This window comes from Pipra filicauda, unplaced genomic scaffold (genome assembly GCF_003945595.2).
Source record: "Pipra filicauda isolate LSUMZ 115617 unplaced genomic scaffold, ASM394559v2 scaffold189_size1545977_pilon, whole genome shotgun sequence".
Taxonomy (NCBI): domain Eukaryota; kingdom Metazoa; phylum Chordata; class Aves; order Passeriformes; family Pipridae; genus Pipra; species Pipra filicauda.
This window is the reverse complement of record NW_024104297.1, coordinates 307,882-334,535: the sequence shown is the minus strand read 5'-3', so window position 1 is coordinate 334,535 and position 26,654 is coordinate 307,882. Positions and strand designations below refer to the sequence as shown.

Here is a 26,654-nt window from a genome sequence, read left to right as displayed (position 1 = left end):
GGTGTCACTGAAAAAAAGATTATTAAGTTTAATCTCATATAAAACATGTAAGAAGTTTTTTTTAAACGGGGGCAACCAACATTGACAAACAAACCCCTCACAGAAGCTTTCATGACACAGTTGATCAGCCTCAACTGACTGCTTGATCCTCTCTTAGAAGAAAAAAGTCTGGCTTGCCTAACTCCTGGTTACAACTCCTTACATTGTATAATTAATTATGAGCATAAACTTGCCCAAGACTTTCTCTGTTTACAGTTCTGTAACAGTAGGAATTAGTTCTGCAGTAACAAGTTGGACAAATTTCAAGTCCATAAATTGAAGTGATGCAGAGATTAATGATCTGGTACATGCATACTAAATACTAGTAAATACTGGTTTGAACAGGGGGTTAATGTGTCATAGTGCAATCCAGCTGGTGTTGCTTCAGTGACATAGGAAACGGAGAATTATTACCCTTTTTTTAATATGTGCTTTATTATTTGGAAGTCTCATACATCTGAAGTACTGCTATAAGGAGCACCTGTAGGAAGATCAAACCTAGAAGCATGCATTTGAAAGTAAGGATTGTCTGTTATTGATGAAAGATTTCAAAGACATGGAAAATAAGCCTCTTTTCTTAGCTTTACAGCATTGTTCCACAAAAATGCACATTAACCTTATCACAATACATACGAATATTGTGGATGGACAATAGAAATCACCACGTTTCCACATGAGATGCATCAAGAACAAATTGTTATCCCTTATAATGTCACAAACATAAAAGGCACCATAATAGAATGTTTAGAAAAAACTCAGTTTATGTCATTATATTTTGATTTAAAAGTGTAAGAATTGCTGTCCCGACTGAAAAGAAAAAGCCTTTCACACCTGTAAATTATCATTAGAAACTTGTAAACCTTTACATTTTTTTCCAGAAGTAACAGGTGCAAATGCAAGGCAAATATAAAATCTATTGACTTATTAGATTACAAATACTACCCCATGAAAAAGCTGTAGTTACAAAAATATAAAAAAATATTCTAACTCCCATTGATAGATCTTAGCTTCAATCTACACTGCATTACGAGTCCAAAGCCAGATCTCACTTGGGCACATTCCCAGAATAGGAAAGTGCTGTTTGTCTTACTTTCACATCAATATTCTGATCTCCTACTACAGTTTCGCTTTCTGGATTTGTTTTATTAGTGCATATTAAGGATGCCAACAGATAAAAGGTTGTATTTATCAATGGATAGTAGCAGCATAAGTATTCTCAGTCTGCTGTCCTCCCACAAGTGCATTTCTCATAGTACGATTTTTTTCTCTCCAAGCCCCCACAGTAACTCTGTAGCAGTGTGACATTTCCATTCATGGACCTGGGACCACTGGCAGGTGATTGAGAAGGACTAAATTCCTCTCACAGACTTCAGCAAGGGACTGTGAGGAGTACAGCTAATGCTGTGTCCTAGACTGGTGGTTGCTGTTGTAAGGACAGTTATTGGCAACACCTCTCGTCCTCCACACATACTAAATTGGCACAGGTTTATCCATACAGTGATTCTGTAGCCCTTGGCTTTAGTAACTTGGATCAGCAGAGGATGTTGAACCAGCTACAAAGGCAGCCTAACAAAGTGCTAATAGACATGAAAATGAGTTTGCTTCTATATAGTAACTTAAAATTAATGACTGGATTAAATGTGATATTCTTAATGAATAAACTCTGTAAATGCTGAGGCGAAGCCTGACAAATGTTAATGCTTTCACGCCTGAATACTGGAAGCTCTGTTCCTTTAGCCCTTTGTCAGAGCTAGTAGGAGGTGTCCAGCTTCCAGCTCTAGAGAAACAGAAGCTGTCCTTTGTTTTGCAGGAAAACTGGCATAGATTAGTGGAGTCATACAGCTGTACTGGATAGCAACCTTGTTGAGCCAGGCTTTAATAAGCACTCAGGGTCATTCAGCCAGTGGAAGATTTAAGTGTCAGCTGTACTATCATTCCCTTTATGCTTGGTGCAAGACATTTTCCTTTAAATACCTTTCCCTTCATTAGAAATCCCCCTCAGCATTTCCCCTGGTAACATGTGTTAGTCTTTGCCAGTTCAAGCTGGATTTTGGCCACATCGTGGGTCTCTGTCATGTGATTCCAAACAAATGTTCTCCACAGACAGAGCGGTTCTGGAAGTGTGTTGTGTCTTACCCTACTTGAAAGGACTGACTCTGCTCACATCTGCTTTGAAACAGTACCTTACTATGTTCCATGTGTACAAAAGATGAGAGTTAACAGGAGACTCGTGGAGTTGGTATGAGAGGAAATGTTCAGCGCTCTTGTGCTGGGATTTTGTGTTGAACAGCACATGAATAAGAAGAAAATATTCCTCATTATCTTTCAGTTTCACAAAAATAGGGTCCAAGTAGACACTGTATTCACTCCTCTGATCAAAACTGTATATTCCATTCCAATTATGCTGTGATGGCAGGATTTCTTTTTAGTAGAATTTTAAAGGTATATGCGCACATGTGCCAAAGATTTTTTAATAAGCATGATGTACCTACATGCTTAATCAGATCTGGAGGACATTTCATACTTAATAATAACAACAAAAATTAAACCAAACAATACCTATAAATGTTGGGGTTTGAATTTTTGTTTAGTAGAATTTTAGGATGGGACATTTTCCTAGCTAAACAATTGATCTTTGCATTTCTGTTCTGTAAAAAACCCCACGTAACAGTAATAATTTTAGTGAGCAATTCCCTTTCCCAACCTATTGAGTCAAAAGTTCACAATGTAACTTCCAATCAAGGCACAAAAGCATTTACTGACTCTTTCTTCTCACCACTTCCTTCACATTCTTCCCCTTCCCCTTAAAAAACAAGTTGGTGTAACAATGCCTTCTATACCAGACATTAACTTTTTAATAGTCCAATAAGTTGCAGCAGTATCTAAGACTGGTTCTATCTATTTTGAATTTAGTTAAATTAGATGAACAGCACATTCTCAGCACATCTTTGTTCAGTCTTCATTTGCCTTGAAGGGGAAGGGATGAGGGGGAAAAAGCCACAGTAGTTTCATGCATATTTTTCAAGAAACTTTATGTGGAAGTCTTTCACTTTCTCCAGTAGGATCTTCAGCTTCTCTACTGGAGGAAGAATGGTCATTCTGAAAAATAATATTTAGAGAAAGAAAAAAAACAACCCACATTATCTTCAGAACAAACTAAACTGTGATCTTTGCACAGATCTTGATTTATCTCAGGGCACAGCAACGTGTTAATACCGGTTTTTGATGTGATTCTCTTGTTTTATGCATTTATACTTTAATTGAACTATACTATTAAACTAGAGCCATTTGTTTCAATTGGTTAGTTCATAGGAATTCAAGAATTGTTATTTTCTGCTGAGTTAACCTGAAGAAGGTCATCAGTAAGAAACAACAGCAACTTGGTTTCCATAGTTGGCACAATAGTGCCAAATTGTACCCAGCTTTTTGAGCTTTAGGAGCAGGCAGTTATGAGTAAATGTACATTTCTTCTTTAACTGAAAACAGAATTCAGAAACGTTAGAATAATGCAACATCCTACTCTGCAGTTTTTAGTCCCTTTTTTCCTTCTTCTTCAGGATATGAAAATCCCATGGAGTATTTATGGCAGACTGTGAGCAAGACCTACAGAACAGAGTGTTTTTCCCACACCGGTGCTGGAATGGCTTTTTCCTGGAGCTGTATGTACCCAGATACCTCACCCAGCTGTGTTGCAGAACTACCACAGCTAAAGATACCCTCTGTTATGTTGTTTCAGACCGAATAAGACTAAATTCCATGATAAATTCTAGTATCAGTGGCTTGGGTGGAGCAAAGTGCTATTTATTGGAAGCAAAAGCAACAGAGTTTATGTTCACAGTTCTGGTATCAGATTATTTAGCTCAACATCTTGTTTTGGTAAAGTGAAGAGTTATTCAGCATGCTTAAGGAGGAGATTTATAGGGGAGATATTGCATTTTTCATGCAGTTTCTCCATAGAGAAACACTGTTTAATGCCCCCTCATCCCAGAAGAATGCAGGGCAATTTTTGTAATTCTGTAGCCAACTTTAAGATTAAAGTCTAAGATATTATTATTGTTTGTATTCCTGGAGAAGGCATTTCAAATGCCAGCGCATAAAAATAGAATAAAATTATGTCAGCAAGCTGTGAAAACACCACAAAAACCTGGACAGCTCATCTAGCAGACCAGGTCTTTGGCCTAGCTGTCAGTCCACTGAAACTGTCCAGTTTAAAATGAGATAACAGAAATTGAAATAAAAATCCTTATATTTAATCAGAAGAGAAAGTACTGGGATGGTATTTTGCTTATTACTGTTAATTTGATTTTAAACAAACAGAAACTGTACCTGAAATGGTGGGTTCCTTCTCTTTGGCCAAATCCACTTCCAGGTACAACACATATTCCAGTCTCTTCCAAAAGTTTCATGCAATAGAACATATCAGGTGCCATTTTATGAGCCTAAGGGAATGGATGCTTTGGAATTATTATAGAATATATAGATATAAAATATAGAGAATTTCATTATTCCTTTTTTTTCCTGAAACCTTATCTTACATTATTAGTTTCTTATTCTGCTCACTAAAGAAGGTGAGGAACATTTGCTAACGGGACAGCTCACAAATTCACACTGTGAATTAAATAACAATACTTCATGGAGGAATAGGGCTGAGGAACCTACACAAAACACTCACTTCAAAAGAAACATTTTAGGTAATTTTGTTATTCTCCTTGACTTGCTTATAACTTTTTGTCACAAGTCTCAGAATTGTACTTAGAAAAATCTAAGGCACTGACATTTGATAAGATTAAATTAATTTGAGAACTGTGTGTTCCAGTTCCGTTGGCAGTTACTATTTCCCCTTCCCCCTAATTATCTGCTGATTAGAAAGTTCTTAAATTCATGCAAGTTATAAACCTAATCAAATAAGCAGCTGAAAAACAGCCCTATTTTTGTTCCCAGCTGTGCTGATAAAATTCCCTTTAAAAAACAAGTATTACACATCAGGTATCAGAGCTCTAGTCAGGAACAGAAAGACTTGCCCTTCAGTAATAGAGGTTACTGACCCAAATGCAAAAAGGTAAAATTTGTAAGGAAACCTTCCTCTTTCCCAGACTTGCTGAATGGGGCTTCTTTTGCAGGCTCAGTAGCACACTGCCATTCCCAATCCACTGCCTCCCTAACCCAGGCAGGGCAGCAATTTGGAATTGCACAGGTCCAGCTACTTGTATGCCTTGAACACCAACGTCCTTGGGAACACTCTCACCCTGAAAGCCTCACCACTGAGATGAAATGCTCTGCTTTGTTTTCCTCTCTTCAAATAAAGGTCATGTTATATTTAAGATCATACATAGTCTATGAAGTACTGCTTTTGTGACTATGTGAGCTTACTCTGTCTCTGGAATAAAAATCCATCATTAGAAGTGGTAGGCACAGGCCAGTGAAGGTTAAAATTAATTGAGGTAGAAGCGACTGACTGACCTTTGCTTCCTCAATGGCTTTGGAAGGAATAAAGATCCGTGGGAAAGCATACATAGCTCCTTGAAGAGGATTGCAGTGAATGCCTGGTATCTTGTTAAACATATCTTCTGTTAGTTTGGCTTTTTTGGCAAGATTGTTCAAAACAGACTCTTTCTCCTGTTTAAAAGAAAGGTGTTCAGTTGAACGTATTTGAAGTGGCAACAAAAACTCCAGAGGAAACTATGATGCTTCAAGAGGCCTTCCCCAAATTAAACACTTTTAGGGCTTTGCTGAGCTATTAGAGCAAACAATGTTCCAAATTCCAGTCCTGCTCTTAAAAACAGCAGTACAAAAAGGCATTGGTAGGATTCAACTACAAAGTGTTGTAGACACACAATAACCCACAGGAGTCTATCTGTGTGCCTTCTTCCATTCTTCCTTCTGAGCATCCACTCTTGGCTGTTTTTAGAGACCACATCAGCTGAACTTCTGATCTGACTCGATAAGGTAATTTCTTAAGCCAGACACCGTTTCATTTTTACAAGTGAGAAACTATGTGTATACTTTAACACAGATTACCATGTTGCTCAGTATATAAAGGCACTGCATGCACCGAAGAACAAGGCTGATTTTATAACTGTATTTGAACTTACATTCCTACTTGGATTTTAGTAAAAATCTTATTTAGTCAAACTAAACACAGGAGAAATGTTGAATTTATCAGAAAGAAAGCTCATTTGATAATGTCTTCTTAGTATTTTTCAAGGTAGTCATACTGAGTTAATTTTAAATACACTGCATGGTTCTGTAAATTGGTTCTATTACAGGACTGTCTGAGGAGAAAGGAAAGAAAATATGTCCCTGTGCATATTTTGAATTCCCAATACTTAGGATAGGTTTAGGAAATGCACAAAAGAACATTACTGCTGACCTTTATGAACTGTGCATAAGATTCTTCTCCAGGTACTGGAGGATTCACTACAATATCCATTGCTGCTTGTCCTGAGACTGGGGGACAAAGGCGAACAGAAAGCAGCTTAACAAGCTGTCCTTTGATTTCTGGGTGCAAATTAATGACCTCCATGTAACCTCCTCTGTAGCCACATCTGTGACAAAGTGAAGAGAAAAGATTGGTCAACCTCAAGTGGATAAATACTGGGAAAGCAATGAAAGTGTCTGCAGAAGAGGAAAGACAATTAATGAGAATCTTACAATATGTAACATACAGGCTGTTGAAACAGCTGCTATACTGGCAATGGTTTAAGATGGAACTCCATGGGATGTCATTAGTTCCCAGTATCCCACACAAAGTTAAAGGTGCACATGCAGCTTCCCTGTCAGGCGAGTTAACGATTAACACGGATCGTTTAATCTCCAGAACAGGAGCATATGGCTGTAGCAGCACACATTTCATCACAAATGATGTGTCCTTTTTTCTTTCATCTCTTCCTCCCCAAAACAACCAAACCCAAACATTTACAATATCAAACATCCCAGCAATTATTGAGCTGTTTCCTTGAATGTTGGAGACCAGTTTTCCATTATCACAGGTCCAGATTGGGACTGTAGGATTTCACCTCTGTGGAAATGAGGCATTAAGTGTCTGAAATAAATGTGCTTATTATTTCATACTTTGAAAACCACAGAGCTAATCCATTACTCTGTGCTTTAAATGCCTTTTTTCCCTTTCTTGATAGTTTTAGTTAATAGAAGATGGTGGATTACCTTCAGGTCAGTAACATGAAAGGGCTGTCCAACCAGATTAATGAGGAAGATGAAATAAAAAAAAAAACTAAATCAGACTTACTCGCCCATGTATCCCTTAGAGGTGGAGTGAAAAGAGGCCAGCTCAACATTGTTATAGTACTCGGGTCCCATCTCATACAGAATCTTTTTGAAAGAATGGAACTGGCATCCTTCAGAGTACACATTGTCCTGGTAAACCTGAACAGTCAGAAGACATTAATGTGCTCTGTTCCCTCAACTAAGGATAAAACATGGCCTTTTAGAGAGACAGATCTGAACTGAAGAAACAGTGGTAACACTCAGAACTTAAAAGCTGTTAGAAGACACAAGGTTCTTTGTTAAGTAATAGTTACTGTCATGATATATTTTATATCATGTGACTGTAGTTAAAGGTTCAGTCTTTGGAAGAACACTGAGCTTCTTTGTATACAATTTAACCTTTACTTGCATGTTTAAATTGATTTTCCTTCTATTTCTTTCATTTGAAGTGGTCTCAGCTTCACATAGGTTTTTAGGTCAGTTCCAGCAAAGTTCTTCCTTGTGTCCCCTACACTTTCTCTCTAGTTCAAATCCAGATCAAGCCACCTGTTATACTGATCCCTTGATACCAAGAATCTTGCATGTTTGTTCATGTCTTATGATATGGTATGATAACAAAATCTGTTCCTTGTACTTAAAAAATACCAACACCACGCATGGAACAAAATTATACCTCATACTCTCAGCTGTGCTTTTGAGAGAACAGAATATTCCATTACCTCATCAGCCAGGAGAAAAAGTTTCTCTTCCCAGGCAAAGTGTATCACATCTTCAATGCACTTTCTGTTTTGCACCTGTCCTGTAGTTTGATTTTTAGAGCAAGAGGAAAGTTAGTGGAGCACATATATATAGTAAGACCTAGTAAGACTTCAAGCTTTTCAACAAGATATCCCTCTTTCTCAGAAAAGTGCTATTGAACTTCAGAATTCAGTTCACCAAGCATGAAATTAAGGAGTATTTTTGGAGGAATTATGGTTTAAGGTAACTTAGTCCATCTCGAGCAAAGGAATTGTGAGATACAGTAATCAATCAGTGGCTTATTAAGAGTACTCTGTGTATAACTTATGATTTCAAATGCTCACAGCCATGTGGGTTAAGTGGGATCTAGTTTCTCACTAATCAACCTCAACTACTCAAAAAACTAAATTCTGAGGGAGGCAGTGGTTGCCACTGAATTCAGGCCATGCCAGAGACAGGATCCTTCATAAAGACCAGAAGTGACTGAAAGTAATTCCATAAGTCTGCAAAAGTTCAGTGGAAGCAGTGGCTTCAAATGGGATCCAGTGAAGTGAACCTGCTCCCTCCTCTCTGGAGTTCCACGATACTGAAAAAACATTTCTGAAAATACGACATACTGTCCAACTTAGAGCACTGACTCTAAAATTCAGCTTTACATACTTGATGCGTATTTAGGATTTGCCTGCAATGTCAAATGAATGAACAAAATTTAAACAAAATCCCCAGACCTGTGGGATTTCCAGGGTTGATGATGCAGAGGACTTTTGGGTTGCAATATGCCTTGGCTTCATTCAAGGCACGGCGAAGTTCATTCACATCTAGAGCCCAGCAATTTTCTTCATCCAAATAGTAGTTCACCTGGATAGCATCTAGCTCAGATATGGCTGCTGAATATAAGGGATACTGTGGTATAGGAATCATCACTCCTGTTCGGGATTTTCCACCTCCTGAGACCAGGATCTTTAAAATTGCCTGGGAAAAAAAGCAGGAATTAAAAAAAAAAATTACACACCAGAGTTAATAGTATACTCTGGAAAAAGTTAGTGATCTTCCTTCCTAAAAAGTCCAGAGTTAAGGTGGATTTCTGTTCTAGAAGCATACAGTCATCTTCTCATATCAAAGGGCATTTATTTATTTCAGGTTGTTACTGGCTGAGTGAGAACAGTCTATCTCAGTATAATGGAATTCCTCTGCATGTCATGGCTTCCAAAGATCATGCCTGATCAACTGCAAAATTTAGGGAAAACATTCTGAGCACAGTGCTAGAGGGAAAGTTGTAAACAGGAATATCAAGATGATGATTTTTCTGCTGTGCCCAGTTGTAAGCAAAGAAGCCTCAGCTAGTTCTTGCTTGTTGCCTTCCATTTATTTTATCTCACTAACCACAAGAGACCAATAAAAAAATCAGAAATTAGAACTGGGGTACTGTGCAGATTCTCCATTGGAACAGAAACCTGTTTTAGATTAGGAGGAATTGTGGCTAGCTGGGAACAAAACTGCAGTCACATTATGCTTCCACTTTCAAGTAACAGAAGAGACCAAAAATCTGCATGTCTTGGGATGGAAATATAACCATATGTAGTTTATGCCTGGAAGATACAGACAGAAATGTAGTGTTTGTGCTAAGATGAGTCCAGAGGATTTACCCGTGTGTGTCTGTGTGTAGGCTTTTTACATGTGAATTAAATAAAAGAGTGCATTTGGTGCAGGAAATAGAGAGATTTCTTGCTTTTATAACCAAGGGAGAACTCTGAAGTGCAGGTGCAATCAGAGCAAGCATCCTTATCAGCATGTAACCGACAGTGTAAACCCAAAAATATCTCTTCAGATACAGCAGCATATCCTTTAGTTTCTCAGTGATTCTAGTACAAAACCTGCTGTTCTGTACCTCTCATCACATACTAGCTCAGCTGCTAAGCTAATGGTTTATAATCAGCATAATTTTGTACCCACCACTAGCTTAAAAATATCAAGCATTCAAAATATACAATCAGGACCAAATGCATATTTTAAAATTGCTTGACACCCTCTGTCCCCCAAGCTATGAGACAATAATTGTTTTATTTTTGAAAGGGACAAATAACGAGACTCATATTACTGCTGATTTTTCATCACTGGTGAAATCAAATCAGCGTGGTACAGACTTGTTGTGCTGTGCTGCCATTCCTGACGAGCTGCCAATATCATAAACTCTGGAAAGCCAAGTCACTACCAACATCTGGAGAGCTGTTCCTGTCAGAACATTGCCATTCTGAGCTCTGCCACTAGATGTCGTTTAAAAAAAACACTTTTACCAGCAGGCTACGAAAGGCTGCCTTAATAAAAGCAAAGAACTGCTGGTGGTACTGCTGGTGGTACTGCTGGTATCAGTAAATGTGTCCACGTAAAGGAAGAATCTAATAGACACACTTATGCCTGTCTTAACCAAGGACCATCTTTGAACCTTGGTTGAAGCCAAGACCTGAATTTTTTCCCAAACAAGCTGATTACAGAAATAGATCTTTGGATTTTCATTGGCATTGATCTGAACTAGCAGAGTTTACCAGGAAAATGAGCTGCTGAGACTTCTCACATCTGAGGTCATTCCCTCTTCTCTCTGCCATTGACTGATACCCTCTAGTCTCCAGGTACCTTAACCACTGAAGACAATCATTATTTAGTCTGAATGGTCTGAATGTTCTAAATTTATATTTAGGCACCTGTGTAGTTCATAGTACCTTTACAAAAAGGAACAAGTTAATGTATATTAAGAGACTTTGCACCTGCTTCTTAGCTGGCATCTGACATCCACATAGTGGATATCCATTGAATGTGACTTCAGCATCTGTCAGACCAAACTCACAGGAGCTTGTGAGACCTGATGTTCAACAGAGACCTGTATTTCCAAAGGTAACTGATAAATTATAGTTTGTACCAAGAAGGGACAGGTTTAATTTTAACACTTACAGAAATCCCATCACTTGCTCCAGTGGTGAGATAAATGTTATCTGGGTCTGCAGGAACCCCTCCATCTCTTCTTTCAATATATGAAGCAACATCTTCACGGATACAATTTATACCTTGACTGGCAGTGTAGGATCCTGTGAAAAAAAGAGAATGAGATGAGAACTGAGTACAATGTACTTGTACTTCTTCTTGCTAACAAAACTCCTGAGCTAGTATTGTAAGGTATAGTTTGTAAATATCAGCACTTTGGATCCCAAGATGGGTTTGATTTTCTCTTTTTTTTCCAAAGGAGTAGGAAAGGGAATTGGTTTGCTCTTAGAGCAAAAGAACAAATTTGGAATTTGACAAATACAGTATCACTAAAATACAAAAATAAAATTGGTATAAAGTATTACTTAAAGGCTACTTCGCAAATTGGGACAGCAATCCCATGTTTACTGTCTTTCAGCTGCTTTTTTTATGTTGAAATCACTTCTGAACATAAACCAACACCTATTTAAGTAACAGGAACAAGGAAGAGAGGTAGTATGTGCAGTAGAAAGGAAAGCGACTTCTTCAATTCCATGACAAATATAAGGGGTTTATTTGCAATATGAAAATAATATCATACCATTATCTCCCACAGTCTGAAACCCCAAAAATCCTACACTGCTTCTCTCCTTCCCCCACAGCATCTCCCACAACCACTTTTCAGTCACTTGGAGCAGAAATGCCTAGGATCAGCCCAAAAACATGTGCAGTTTACAGAGCACCACTAATAATTTTAAATAAAATGAGATGTTAGATACCTGTGTGCATCATTGCTGAGTACGTGCAAGAAGTAAAGAGTAAAAATAAGCCTAGGCCAAGGTGAGGAATGGATCCAAGCTACGGAGCCTAAAACTGATGGACAATGAAGTGACAAGTGTACATCTATTTTAGAACACTGTCAGGAAGCTGCAGGATCTTCTTTGCTTGTTGGGTGGAGTGGAATAATTGTGCCTGACTTAACTCCCATCTCTCAGTTATATGCTAGTAGTCTGCCTGGTAGCACTTCTGCGAAACCATGATTTATAAAGACAAAGAAGCTTTGCAAGTACTGCACAATTGCATGGGGCAAAGTGGCAACTCAGGGCACAAAGTTCCCTGATGTCCTAAACATTTACTTTTACAGGGCTAAAAGTTCTATTGGGTCTGTACATGGGTCTTTGATCACAGCTCGGAAGCTGCTGGTAAAGCAGGAGAGCAAAGCTAAGCTGTCCTTCTGTCTTGTGCCCCATTGAGTGCAGTGACTCTGAGGATATAACACTTAATTGTCCTGTACTTCTACACTTAACTGTACTCAATTAATAGCTTTGACTAGAACCTGTGTGTTTGCACTGTGGGATGCAAATAAACAAACCCAACCCAAAAAGCTGCATATGCATATAACAGGTATTTTTGTCCAGAGGAGAGGGGTAAATTTCTCAAATGCCTGGGAAGACATGCCAGTTAACCCACATGCAAAGTGATGTCCATAGAATCCCAGAGTGTTTGGACACAACAGAGGTTGAGGACATAACTGAGCCTTCATACATGGCCTGGGAGTAGCAAGACTCAATATCAAGAGCAGGGTTTTGCCAAATGAACATTCATTGGAAGTGAGGTTATTCTAGTTCATATCCAGAGGTCAAGACATTCATGTTAACTTTACAATTAATGCTGGTTTAGATGCGGGTGCAACGCTTCAAATGACCATACGTAGTGAAGCCACTTTTGTGTTGGATTCCCAAATCCGTTGAAAATAAGGTTTTGTTAGAACACAACACAGCACTTAAAGCTACACAGAAGGATGAGGTTTTGACCTTTGATTTTCCCCAAAAAAGCCAATCTCTTCTTCTCAGCCAAGAAGACAACAGCAGTGTGTAGTCAGACTACCAACACAGTGACTTCCTTTCAGCTGCAGGTCCACTTGCCTCACACTGTGTGCTTATGGAGTGCTGTGCAGAGGCTGGTGAGCTACAGGGGCCAGGAGAAGGGACTGATACACGATACTGGAGATGAGGGAGAGTGGAGAGGAGGCAGAAAACAGTACAGCAGATCAGTAAAGTATACAGTGGTTTTAGTTTTCAGGAATTCAGAGGTACAGTTGTTCTTGGCACGTATCATTTCATGAAAAAAAAACATTTAGACTCCAGTTACAGAATTTCAGTTTATCCACTGAAATTACCAGGATTTGTTCAGAATTATCATCTTATTTGAATATTGCAACTGTTCCAGGTCTACTTCCTCAGAATCTACTGCGCTAACACAAATTGTTGGAAATACGTGATCTGCTGAAAATGGAACTTATTTCTGAAGTATTATGCAAGGATGAATTCCTTTCATTTTACTCCAGCATGAGGCTGTGGGGTCTCACCCTTAAGGGGAAGGGAGCACTCAAGGGGACAAGACTTAGCATTTTGACAATTCAAAACACATCACATCCCTGAATTTGAGAATTACTACAAAGAAAGATTGAGTCAAAACTCAAATGTATCCCCAATAACTCTTACAACAGTACTATGTGGATTTATTGTGCCAAAGTAAGACAGGAAAGGAATTCATTGAGCTAGAGGAACTTCTCAGTTTTGATAAAAGTATTTTTAATGTTCTACATTAACAGACAAAACTGATACAAAGAAGGTGAAGATAAAATATATTCTGTACTAGCCTAGGTTTTCAGGAATAGTCCAAGGCTGAAATACTGCTAATGTAACCACTGGTTAGGTCTTGTTTATTTTATTAAGTTTCAAAGCACCTAATCTCAAAATATGCCAGTGCAAATAGGCAGTGCAATTACAAAGATTAAGAAATATGCCAATTACTGTAATATGTGCTCTGAAATGTCAGTGTTTGCCTACTTGAAATAAGGTAATTAAGTGTGCCAGACTCTTTGCTGTACCCAGCAGCGGTAACAGTATCTGCAGAGTAGAAATTCTAGTGGTGTTTGCCAGGTACAAGTAGGCAGTACAGCTGCCAGAGGAGAAAGAAATTCTCTTCAATTTCCTCTCTACTGAATATGCAAAGTTTGTACTTAGTTATATGATACTACAGGTGTAGTCTCGTAGGACCAATGGCTGAAGAACAGAGCTCTGTAGTTCTTTCAAGAGTTATTTTACCCTGGAGAAATAGGGCTCTGATATATTCAGTTAAAACTATCTCAGCTAGGTAAAAAACCACCACCTTTCAGTGCTGTAGCTTTCCCTTTGCAGAGGATTATCACCCAGGTACCTGAACTTCTGATACTCCAGTTCATAACCTGACAAACACACTTGGACTGATGGTTCAAAATAAAGATATAGGACTGTGAACTGGATCAGCTGGGGTGGACACACACTGTATGTGTCTGTATATGTCTACAGTGGTAGATTCCTTGGCAGAGAAACATCTAGAGAAGATAGAACTATAAAAACCTCCACCTAGTCTTAGCAGGAGACCAGCTGTCAGAGCCTGGGATTTACAGATGCCGTAACAGTATAAAGCCTCACAAGTACTCTCTGCCGCTTTCCTAGTACAAAAAACCTCAGCATTCTCTTTAGTTATGCCTAGATGATGTTGTGGTGAGGGCTCCATAATTGTATAACCCTCATCTGCTCCCCTTCTGTCATAAGTCTCATCAAAAACTTGCCCTGTTAGTCACTGATTATCCAACCTCCCCCACCAGGCTGTCCCAGGCCCTCCCCATTTGACTTGCAATCGTATAAAATGGGACTAAGAAATTTCACTGTTGCAGATATTGAAATGACCTGTTTTGTTTCTAATACCAACAGGAGCAACTCAAACCGAGTCTTACCTAAGCTGTTTCCTCCACAGCCCTGTAAGATCCGCCTGGCTCGCTTTTTGGCGTCTTCTGGAAAACTTGGGCTGTCCAGCAGGTTTGGGTATGTACACAGGGCCACCACCTAGAGTGCCAAGAAAATGTAAATTCGCCATTCTATCAATGGTTATTTTAAGTTGGTAATATCACTGTTAACTTTCCTTGGAAATGAAGGTCACAAATACTGGCTAATTTAAAACACAGGTTACTGATGAAGAGTTTGCAGTTGTTTTTTTAAAGGTAGGGCTTACAGAAGTGAAGAAATCTTATCAGGTTCCGAGTTGTGCTGATAAACAGAATTCTAGAACTATTAACTATTTGTATTACAGACAGTGAAGACTGGAGTCCAGGGGACCTAAGACAGCGCAAACACAGTAAAGCACAGTTAATTATTCATATGTTATCTCTAAACAGCTCTATCCTCCACTCGTTGTGTATTCCCAGTCCACCTTATTGACAAGAAGTCAAGAGTCTGAATATGGAGCAGAACTGAGAAATATGATCAAATTTTGAAGTCCCAGTTGCATGTTCTAATAATCCCTCCCAAAAATAACTTACAGTTCTTACTAATTTGAAGTTGTGTAAAATATTTAATTAAAAAAAGAAGCGGTGATATAGAACATAGTAAAAGTAGAAACATGACCCAGCAGAATATATTAAGGAATATAACCCCCAGTTTGATACAGCTTTAGTTTGTCCTAGAACTCTCTGAATTTACATTATTATAGCCTGAGGATTTTACATGTGTGTGTAAAGGATGCTCAGTAAATACTGTAATACTAGTTTTAACCTTACATGTGTTTTAGGAATAATATAGAAATACGAAGTCTGTTGTGGTCTTTCCTAAAAGTTAACCCACCAATTAGCTTGTCCACAGGTAAAATGTGCAAAATTAGCAACAGTACAACTCCTGAACCCAACTGTTGCAGATCAAAAAGTATACTGTCAGGTGAAGACAGGCATTTGCTTTTTTTCTCTGAAGACAACCACTTCAAGTACATTATTGATAATGAATGTTCTGACTGATAACACAGGAGAAATGGCAGAAGAAAGTATGGATGGAGAATGATACAAAAAATAAGGAAAGCTACTGTGTTAAAAGAGGACAATCAGCAAGCAAGGTCTACACCTTTGGTTCAGAAATGAAAATTTGTAACTCTTTACAAAAGAATATTTTAAGTCTAATTGCATCTAGGGAATCATTTAAACCAATACACGTATCAGATGGCTTTTAAGGCATTCTAGTAAAAAATGAATAATAATATTTTATAATAGTCTTACCTGCCGGAGGAAGGTGATTGGTCTCTGTCCCATTGCATGTGCATCTCCAATGTTGGCTTTAATTACTTCAGTAAAAGGTTTTTTGATTCCCTAAAAAGGGAGAATGCAGAATATTTTGTTAGGACTGAAGTAGGTGATTCATTTTTGGTATCTGTCATATGGCTGTAACTATACAGTGCCTGATCTCAGAACAGATACAGTGTTGAATGTAAAGCTCAATGCATTTCTTATTCAACACTGCCAGTAAATCTTAAATGGTTTACAGAAATTGTGTTGACTGTGACACATTTTTAAAGGATAGGCTGGCTTTTATTTTTCTGCTTGCTGCAAGTAAGGGACTGACTTGCTTCAAAACTACACACTGAAGTAGAAAAGATGAAAAAAAGGCACTTTGAACTGTCAGTATTAGAGCAACTTTAGAGACACCTAAAGGGAGGGATGGATCAGTCAGGAAGCTAAAAAGATTTGAGGACATTTGAGAAACCACCAACAAAACAAGACTTGAGATCTTTAGCCCTTTTAGAGTAAAAGCAGTAAACATACTACTGGCTTATTTATTTTTATTTAGATTAAATATTCATTGTATCGTGACCCCACTTTTCCATGTAGAGATGTTTTACAAAATATATCACAGTGAGGTTCTGTATGATAAACAGCAGAAGTGCTAAATAATCACCATGAATATTTAAAAGCTTCTCAGTCTCTGAAATCTGAATAGACAGCCATTTTTCCTGTGAGAAACCGAATACATTATAAGAAGACAGGGAATGCAGTTAATGAATGTTGATTAGCAAGCACAGCCCTTCAAAAAGTAAAATAAAATAAGGAAAAAAAAAAGGTAAAGAGCTGACTGGTAGAAAAAAACACCACTGGTTTAAATAAAAAGAGATTAACTGAAAGTAAAGGCCAACATTACAAGAAGAATAAATGACAATTATAAATTTACAATTGTTCTGGTGTATATTTGAGAGGCAGTAGGGAGGCCTCCTAACAGTGACAGAATTGTTACGTGGAATATGTGGCTGGCAAGCTTGAACTAATTTTTGCTTTTCTACAGTGGATTATGTGTTGAATTTCAGTGATTGATAGACCAGAACCCAGACGTGCAAAGCTAACAAGGACCAAAATACAAGTAGTCATCAGGGATAGAGATTCCCAGGTATGCCAGGATTTGGAGGTTTAAGGCTGCATGATGTGCCTGAGAGGTTATGTGACCACATGATTCAAATCCCCACAGATCCAGTCCATCATATGACTGATAGCCTATAGGGTTTTTTTCCTTTTAAAATTGAATAGGTAGTTGTAAATGGCATTAAAACAAGACAGCTGGACTTACATGATCCTGAATGAAAAGGGTCAATTTTATATGGCCTTAAATTCAGCAGCAATTGAAAAAAAAAAGTTCACTTTAAATAATTTAAAGTGACACAGTGACTCCATCAAGTCATTTACTTTTATGCTTGTTGATCTGAGTCCCTAAATTAAGAGTTGCATTTCAGCTCTAAATAAAAAATTAGGAATAGAGATGCCAGACAAAGATAACAGATCACCTTTTTGGTGTCTGTGTCAGGTTTACTGTAGTTTATTAGCACTGATACCATCCAGATCACTACTAGTGCCAAACTCAGCATTTATGCCATCACTGCCTGTGGGCATCACTGCAGGTATAGAATCATCACCAACCCCATGAACCCCATACTATCTCTGCTACTCAAATGATTGATCTGGAAAAAATAGCAAAACACACACAAGTTTTTTTACAGTTATCTCACTGTAGAAACTTGTTAGAGAAGGAATCGTTGGGTTTTCTGTGCTGTACACACAGTTCCCACATTAAAAGCCCATGGTCCTCTTGACTAACTTGTGCTTCTTGGCCTCAGCTACAAGAGCTGTTGCCCTTTTTGTCTTTCAAAAGAGAGATGCTTTTAAATAACTTGGGCCTTTTCCTTGCCTGACGATGAGTAAATATCAGCAATTGTTTAGAACTGTATTCAAGAGATTCCCTACATGCCTCCTAGTGAAATCTACACAAAAAATGCTACGACTACTTAGCATTTTTCTACTGATTTCCAATCTCTCTAGGGAAAGAAGGAATATCAGAACTTGTCAATTTTAGTTTAGAACAAGAAGTTCTACACAAGTTCTTAAAGAAGTTCTAAAAAAGTTCTAATGAAGTTCTTTAGAACAAAAAGTCCCATCTTAGCATTTCGGAAAGGTGGAACTGGAAATAAGTAACAAGGCTCAAACGCTAATGGGTCAAAGTTTCAAAGCAAAGATATCAGAAGCTGGCATCAAGGGAAGTCTAGCCAGTGCCTTTGACTCTGCAGATGAGAGCAAGGTGGAATTCTACACAGATCCCTAAGAAAGCGTGGCATGAGTCACTTTTTACTTGTGTCAAGGTTCCTCCTGTGGTGATGGCACTGGTGGGTGGGGGTATCCAAGGGAAGAGTAATGCTAAATACTTTTGGGGAGGTCTATGAAAAGATCTGTACGAAAGGAGGAAATATGAATGTGATGTTGATAACCTCAACATCAGGTTGCAGAACAGCAGGAAAAGGGCTGCAGCAGGACCTAGTTACTTAGATTTATTTCACTGAAGAAGGCTAAGCAGTCTTTGACCATGTCACCTACAAACCTGTGCTGAGACAATTTATGTCCCTGCAAGCCAAGGAACACACAGGGGGAGCAGACACTGGGTTATTGGAGTTGTTTTGCTTTCCTCTAGGGATGGAGTGCAGCCCCCCATCACACCTCTCCCCCTCCCTGAGTGCAGGCAGGCTCTCAAGGTGTGTTCCAGACACAGTCTGACTGGATTGGAGCTGGCAGAGCTTTGGAAAAGTGCAGCTTGCATAACAAGAGCTCTAATAACAAACTCGGGAGCCGTAAGTACCAGATTGTACTCATGTCTACTGAAGAGGGTATGAACCACATGAATCAAGAAGAAAAACCTACAAAACAAGCACTGTTAAAGCCTTCTGCCTCTGGCGGCACCTCACACTGTGCTTACAACGTGATTCAGCTTCATCTGGGGAACAAGGCCAGTCTCCTGCCATTCTTTTGTCATTGTTGGCAGACAGACTAATTGTAGTAGCCATTTTTAAAGCTGCAGAAGCCATCTTTCACTCTCTGATGTAAAGCAGAAAATATAAAAATGTGTTCATTCATTTTTCAGTTGCTCTCTTCTTGATAATGAAAGTATTTTAATGGAATAAAGGATTTGGAATATACTCTTTGGAAATTAGTTACTTCTGTCACACTGCTCTCTTTTCAGAGGAAATGGTGTCTTAAGAGGCCAGATGGAAAACATCTGAAACCTGAAGCAGGTCAGACAGGATTATTCTAACGACTGTGTCAGTGTTCTAAATACCACACAAAGTTGGGAGAAGGGATTTTTGTACATGAACCAGAATTCATTGGTGCAGAGTCAATACAAATCTTCAAGAATTTAATCAGGTTTGGGGAAGCCTCCTCTTCCCCTAGACATTCCCACAGCCTCAAGACACCCAGCAAGCAAGGAATACAGCGTGAAACAATGAGCTGTCTCTCAAGGAGAGTCACCAACACCAAGAGGTGTTGGGAGAATTACCTGATCAAAGAAACAACATGATGCCAGAACATACACTATCCCACAGAACTAGCATGAAGGCAGTGCCCTGTCATGAGCTGGTTTGGTCTCTCAGGAGGTTTAGTATGCCTGGATGTTCCCTTCACTATAGTACCATCTAAGAATGCTGGTGAATTGCTGTGGCCAGAAAGGGTGAAGAAGGGTGCAAGCTGACCTAACGCTGTCCTTTCTTAAGTCTTCAGCAAATTTCAAAGGAAACCCCTCAGTCTGGAGAGAAGCATATGTGGATTTGGTAATGGCAACAGGAAAGGACTGAAAAGAGCTCCCTTGAGGAGGCCATCAAAATGTGAGCTGCTTTTAATCCCAAAAGAGCAAGACAGTATTTCAATTATTTCTGAATTTCAGAATTAGTCCATTCCTGGCTGCTCTCAATTGTTTCACTTTCATTGCCACTTCTTTGCGTCTCCTCTTGATGATTATCAGGCACTAACATCACACTATGAAACATTGTACTATTTCCTTGAGTCTGGTTTTGCTGTGACTTGCACAAACAAGCTGTACAATAGGAGAGCTGGCAAATCCAAACATTTCAGCACAGTTGAGATCTATGCTGTAGTAGCCAAGTTGCTTGCTTGCTTTTTTTGTCCTCCACTCAAAGGGACAAGAAAGCACTGCCCACAGGCCCTTAACTAATGGGGACCCAAAGACCTGTATTAGCATTCCAATCTTTTTATTAAAACAGCTCACAGCAGAAAAATAAACCTGACCTGCTTACCACAGAGAAAAGCTTTCAGTTTGTATTATGCACGTGTAATTCAAGCTGACATGAGCTGGTTTTGGAAGGAAGGAGAAGGCAAATTCTGGATTTTGACTGGAAATGGCAGCGATGGCTTGCATGCCCCCTCATATCACATGAGCAAACCCGTGAGGCTGACCATTAACTGGCAGATCTGATACAGAGATTACAGAACAGGACTTGTCCTCAAGTTACTGTTGCCTTACACATTGGTCAAAGTGCATTTGCATCCAGAAATTTTGCCTATATGAATCAAGCCCTAGATTTCAATGGCGTTGCACATGACAGAATTGAAATAATGCTCATTAGAAAGTGATTAGACATTAGGACCCTCTTAACTTGAAGACCTATTGGAAAAGGGCTATTTTGGAATAGATTTTGCTACTGTATTCAATAAGAAGACATCAAATAACTGGATCTTGCGTGCTGTGTGCTTCTGAACATATGATTTTGGTAATCATACTCTTAAAACTCGTTTTTTTTCATCTTCATCTGCAGCAATTTTCACCCTGTTAAAAAATAGGGGGTTTAGTACAGATTCACTTATGTATGCAACATGTACAGACAACTGAGGAACAACCATTCTGTCTTAATGAGGTCAAATGCTCTTGCCTGGAAGATACTTTCTTAGTGTGCACACAGTCACGTATTCAAAGCAGAAAATTAGAGGATGGTAATTTAAGCTTAACATCTTTCATTACTGGGTGTACCAGTCAATCTTGTATCTTTTTCTTGGCATGTCAAATTATATTTCTGCATGTCATTGCCTAAACTGTGTTTTATCTTTCCGCAACTCCCAGAGACACAGTCAACTCACATTTACAATTAAGGCTGGATTCTAAGTCAGACTTTTTCTATTCAATTTAAAAGCCTGATGAATTAGTAAAAAAAAAAAAAAAAAGAAAAAAGGAAAAGAAAAAAAGAAAAGCTCTACAGTCTTTTAATCAAAATACTTCAGCAGAAGCTGCCTGAGGTTACACCTACACAAGCAGAAGGATTTTGGTAGTTTTATTATCTAAATAGAAATATAGGGAGTGAACCAGTGACTTGAACGAACATGCAACAGGAACCTATTTGCAATAGTTATGCAAAAGAAAAGTGTGGGCACAGGAGATGAGTGTTCAACCCTGTTACTGTAAAAGTAAGCCAGACTACTGTGGCTTTTCACAAAAATAAGGGCTCCAGTGTGTAGAGACTGTGTATTGCCATTGAAGGCCCACAGTTCCAGGCCCAGGGGTAGGATAAGGTGCTGGTCTGAAGGAACTTTCTACATGCTACCAATACATACCTGTACACCATCCCTCTCCCCCCTTCTGCCCTACAATTCTGTTTCAGTAACTTGAAAACTCTGCAGAAGAACCTCGTGTTGTGTGACTTATATGAAGCCAGGCACTGCTTCCAATGTTTCATGAGCTGACTTGTGGATCCTGAAATGCTGTTTAATATGCACATGCTTTGCAAGTAGATGTAATCCAACTCAACCTGACATAGAACTTGACATTACGTAAAACCCAATCAGGAACTGTGAGAAAAAAGGAGAGTATAAGTGAAGAAAAATGTCAGAGTAACAGATATGAAGGGACTTTCATAACAAGGTCAGTTAAAATTAGCATGAATGCAAAGTAATAAATCAGGTATGTGTGCAGCCTGGGTAAAGATAAAGCTAGCTTGTTATTACTGATTGAGTAAAGAGAAGGGCTCTGTCCAAAGATTACATTATTCTTGCATTGAATTCATGTTCAGGATCAATTTTCTAGTCTGCAATGCAATTAAAGTCAACACTTGATATGGTGGTCATCTGTTAGCAAGTCTACACAAAGGGGATAGAAAAAAAGGTCTTGTGTTCTATTGAGAATGTAATGATTTATTAAAATATGTCTGTGCTCTAGCTTGCTTTAAAAAGTTCCCCAGAAACACCTAGGAAATTGGTTGAAGTCAGTTCTTTCTGTGTCATCTTAGTAAGTCAGAATCAGCTAAATATTACCATTAGCAAAGAGGAAGAAAAACCACGTTTTCACTTTCGAAGCATGACACAATTTCAAAACTATTAAAAAAAAATTCAGGGAGTTAATTCAAGTCAATGACTTTGCATAAAGATTTCTATCTTGAAAGACTTAATGTAGATCAAAACATTGATTTTCCACCTAGATGAATACGGGTCACAAGCCAACAAAACTCATGAAGTCCAGGTACAACATGCCCCACCTGTACTCCAGAGCAATCAATCTTATTCTGCTTTAACAGAGTATTCTTCTTGCCACTTTCAATGGCTTAGTCCCAAGCACACGAGCTAAAACTAATGCCTCACTTTTATTTACTTTTTCAAGATCTAGCCTAGACTAGTTGCCTAGTCAGGGACTTCTCAAGTAACATTTTAGTCCTTATTTCTGTGTGTGCTGTGGAGTTACAGCTCCTGTTGTAATCATTTGAGTTAATATACAAAAGCAGCAAGTGCCAGATAGAATAACAGAGGCACTGCTATTCAGGATCTGAGACAGCAGGACAAAACTCAAAGAAGATGAAAGCTTACACTGTGCAAACAGCTATTTTATAGTCTACATAACAAGCTGTATAAGTTATGCAAGTATAAAGTGTAACTGAATTGAACCAAGTTTAAAGAGGGAGAGCCTCTATCACATCTGATGAGACAATGGCTGCTTTTAAGGTGCTTTTACTTCAGACTAAAGGTGTCTCAGCAGAACAGGATAAATGCAGATTTGCTGTCATTGCTTCACTCTGCCTGTTCTTGATACCCCAGCCAGTGCAGGACTTCCATGTCATGCTGGGCAAAGCTCTTTCCCCATCAAACGTGGTACAGTTGCTATGGGGCAACTCTTTTGCTGTCAATGAAGAGTAGTTTTGGATCTAGAGATGCTGTGGGGCATCACCTTCCTCCAACAACCTCGTCAGCCTCTCTATCTGGCAGTGTTAATTCTGCTGGCAGGGGTTGGCCTAACTCTGTGAGCTAAGACTGAGAGGGATGAAAAAAGTAGCTGTCCAGTTTTAATCAAAAGTAAACAAAGAAGAGCCATTGACCTGTGATCACACAGAATTGAATTTCAGACACACACACACACACAAATAGGCAATTAGGTAACCTGTAATATTTCGTTACTACTCAACGCTGTACACTTTAGCAGACAGCTTGGTTAAACAATAGAAGGAATAACAGTATTTTTATCAGAAGGGCAAAGAGGAATAAATAACTTGAAAAGTCTGGAAAGAAGTAAAGTCTTTCAGTTGCTTCCTTAAGTTGATTAATGTTTTCTGCAGATACACTGGCTCAACTTTTGCAGTAATTCTGTCCTCTTTCCCTGCCAACTGGGAGGTTTGTTTGCTTTAGTCATCTTAGAGCACAGTCACCCCTGGGAATGCTGGTAGCCACTATCAATGGCTAACACTATTCCATGAGACTAGTTCCAGACAAACACTTTTAAATGGAAAACGCCATGTAAGTAGGCACAAAACTGACATAACAATCTTTTAATAAAGCCATTGGCAATGACTTACTCCTATATTTTTCAAAAGTGCACAGTCTCTCTTGTCAGTGACTCAGCTGGTAAATGGAGTAAGCAGGGGAGTAGGGAGGAGTTTGTGAGGATCATTTTATATTTGTTTTGTCAAGTAATACCTCCTGCCCTGTGATATTAACTTGAAAACAAACATACTTGGTGAGAACACTGGAAGATTTTATACTCAGGAAAATGCATCCACTAGGAAACCCCATTGCATAAACACAATGACACCTTTATAAACAAGTTTTAAGGGAAAAATCAAAACAGATGTTCTGAAACTAATTCTCCATCACCATTCTGAAGTTTTTAAGTAAATTCTTTTTTTTTAGAAGCTGTCTTTAATAATTATTGAGTAGATGTAAATAATTGATGCATATACTACAGTGAGCTAAAAATATGTTTTGCCTTTTAAAACAAGGGTTTTAAAACACAAAGACCAGAGAATTAAAATAATCTCTTACAATTAGAATCCCTGTGGCACCTTTTTGTCAAAGCACTTTACGTGTATTGATCAAAACTGTCTTGCAGTACCTGTAATAACATATTAGCAAGACTTTCTAAAGTAGTGAAGGCAGGGAAAAATATTTGAAATTAAAGAAAAGTAACACTGCCAGATGCTTTATTCAAAACAAAAAAGAGTCCTTGTGCTGGGAGGGGAAGCTGTGGTTTGAACAGTAGAAGCAAAAAGCCATGTCTGTATTACTAAGGTTTTTTGTTGGTTTTTTTTTTTTCAAATACTAAGTCTTAAGGAATATGAAAAAAAATATGAAGAACAAAATGTAAGCACTGACTGATTTGGATGCCTTATTTAGTACATTTTAGCCCAGACCCTTAGGAGTATCTTGTATCTTGCTTTATTTTCCGATCCTCCTAACAGCACCAACCACCTAAAACTTCGGGCAGTGCCACTGAGTGTTTGTGCTCTGAAAGCTTGTCCTCAAGCACCTCAACTTCTGCAATTAAAAAAAGCGGAGCACAGTGTCGGTGGTCTCAAAAACCCTTCCTTCACCTGCTCGGCTCTGAGCGGCCCAGGGCAGTGCTGGATGAGGCTGCGGAGCAGTGCCCGGGACAGCCGGGTCCATCTCTCACCTGTTAGGGGTTTCAAAGGTGTTTCCCTGCCCCGGCCAAGGCAGTATCTCTAAAATCCTCACGAACGACTCAAACGCTCTATCAGTATGACGAAAGCTGGTCAGTCACCCCCTTGTATAACACAAAGGACGCGGGATTGCAGCAAAGGGTCAAAGTGGCCGAAGAAATGTAAACACTGCTCTATTTGCCTTACGCAGGCAGTGACACCAGATAAACAGTAGCCGGACAGCGGGTTCCTTTGTTTTGTGCCTCTCCCGCCCCCCGTGAGAAGGGGTGCGGGTGCGGGGGGTGCCCGGAGCGGAGCGGGCAGGGCCGGGAGGAGGAGAGCGCGTCCGGCCACGGCTTGGGGCAAAGAGGGATGGGGGGAAAGGCTGCCCGTGGTCCCGAGTCTTTAACTTGGTAGGAGAAGGCACTGCAGCGGTGCCTCCCGCTTTCCCGAGGCTTCCACAGGGTCGCGCATCAGCCCTGCGGGATGTCGGGGTGTCCCCGCCGGCCCCACCGCCGGCTCTGCCGAGCCCCCCGAGGTGCCCCGGGGCAGGGCCGGTGTGGGCTGCGGGGAGCGCGTCCTGTCTGCCCTGCCCTGCCTCACCTTCCGCAGCTCCTTCTCGATCTCCCCAGCTTTCAGGACGATGGGGCCCCGCACCGCGTATTCCACAGCTTTCACTTGCGGGTTCATGGACTCCAGCGTGAGGATCTTCTCCCTGCTCGCCTTCTCGTTGATGTTCACGGCGGAGGCCTTGGCAGCGCTGCTCCAGCGCACGGTGCCGTCCCGGCGGGGTCCCCGCGGCTGCCGCCCCGCCGCCACCGAAGCGGCGCCGAGCAGGGCCGTGTCCGACCCTCCGCCCCGGCTGCCCCCCGGCCCGCGGCCGCACAGGAGGGCCCCAGTTTGCCTGGCAACCAAGGCAAACCGATGCATGGTCCTCCGGGTACTCCCCAAAGCGAGATTCGGGATGCGAGCGCTGAGGATCGGTGTGTTCTGCGGTCGGAACCGGGCGCTGGGAAGGAGGCACACAAGCAGGAGGTGCGGTCAGAAGAAACGCCGAAGAGCTGGCACAGTTACACGTCCATGCTCGGTCCTCTGATGTCCAGATCCCGCAAACTTAATTGCAATGGATACAACTGATCTTGCAGTGTTGCGATGCCACCGCGGGAGCAAGAGGTCCCACCATTGCATCCGAACAGCGCCGCAGCCCCCCGTCCCCGACAGAAGTGCCCGAGCTACTGCTCTGCAAGAGTCCCGGGTAAAACCATCCTTCTCCCAGCCGACGCCTGCCCCGGCCCCGGGGCGTGCGAAGGTGTGATTGCACCAGCCGTGCTGCCGGGCGCGCTGCCTGGCGGGGTTTGTAGTCCCGGCTGCCTCGGCTGCGCTTGCCCAGGCATCAGGTGATGGGCAGGGAACTACCGCACCCAGCGGCCTCCCCGGCCCGGCCCGCATTGTCCCCGCCGCCCGCGGGCGGGGCGCGCTCCCGCCGCTGGAGATGCCGTGGGAGCCGGGGCGGGGGCAAGTCCGGAGGTTTTCCCTAAGGGAATGGCAAAACCGGGTCGTCCCGCATCCCCGGCGTGCGGGGAGCGCGGCGCTGCCGCTCGGCCCCCGCGGTGCCGCCGCCCGCCCGCGCAGGGAGCGCCGCCTTTGTCTGGGTGCGC

General features: G+C 40.5%; 1 protein-coding gene across 1 annotated transcript; it reads right to left on the bottom strand.

The window, feature by feature from the left end:
* Positions 1–449: 449 nt before the first annotated feature.
* Positions 450–26,225, bottom strand: LOC113992353 (alanine aminotransferase 2). Its single transcript, XM_027729557.2, has 11 exons — positions 25,600–26,225; positions 16,046–16,135; positions 14,741–14,849; positions 10,948–11,081; positions 8,730–8,973; positions 7,983–8,062; positions 7,286–7,422; positions 6,410–6,584; positions 5,500–5,655; positions 4,366–4,478; positions 450–3,138 (listed from the first exon to the last, which is right to left on the bottom strand). Exons 1-11 carry the CDS (start codon positions 25,924–25,926, stop codon positions 3,048–3,050), a joined length of 1,656 nt encoding a protein of 551 aa, XP_027585358.1. The 5' UTR covers positions 25,927–26,225; the 3' UTR covers positions 450–3,047.
* Between the last annotated feature and the right edge of the window lie 429 nt (positions 26,226–26,654).

Coding starts and splice junctions, on each gene's coding strand:
- LOC113992353 (XM_027729557.2), bottom strand. CDS start 25,926: ATGCATCGGTTTGCCTTGGTTGCCAGGCAAACTGGGGCCCTCCTGTGC. Junction 14,850..16,045: donor CAATCACCTTCCTCCGGCAG/GTAAGACTATTA, acceptor TTGGCACTCTAG/GTGGTGGCCCTGTGTACATA. Junction 7,423..7,982: donor TTTTTCTCCTGGCTGATGAG/GTAATGGAATAT, acceptor CTGACTGTTCAG/GTTTACCAGGACAATGTGTA.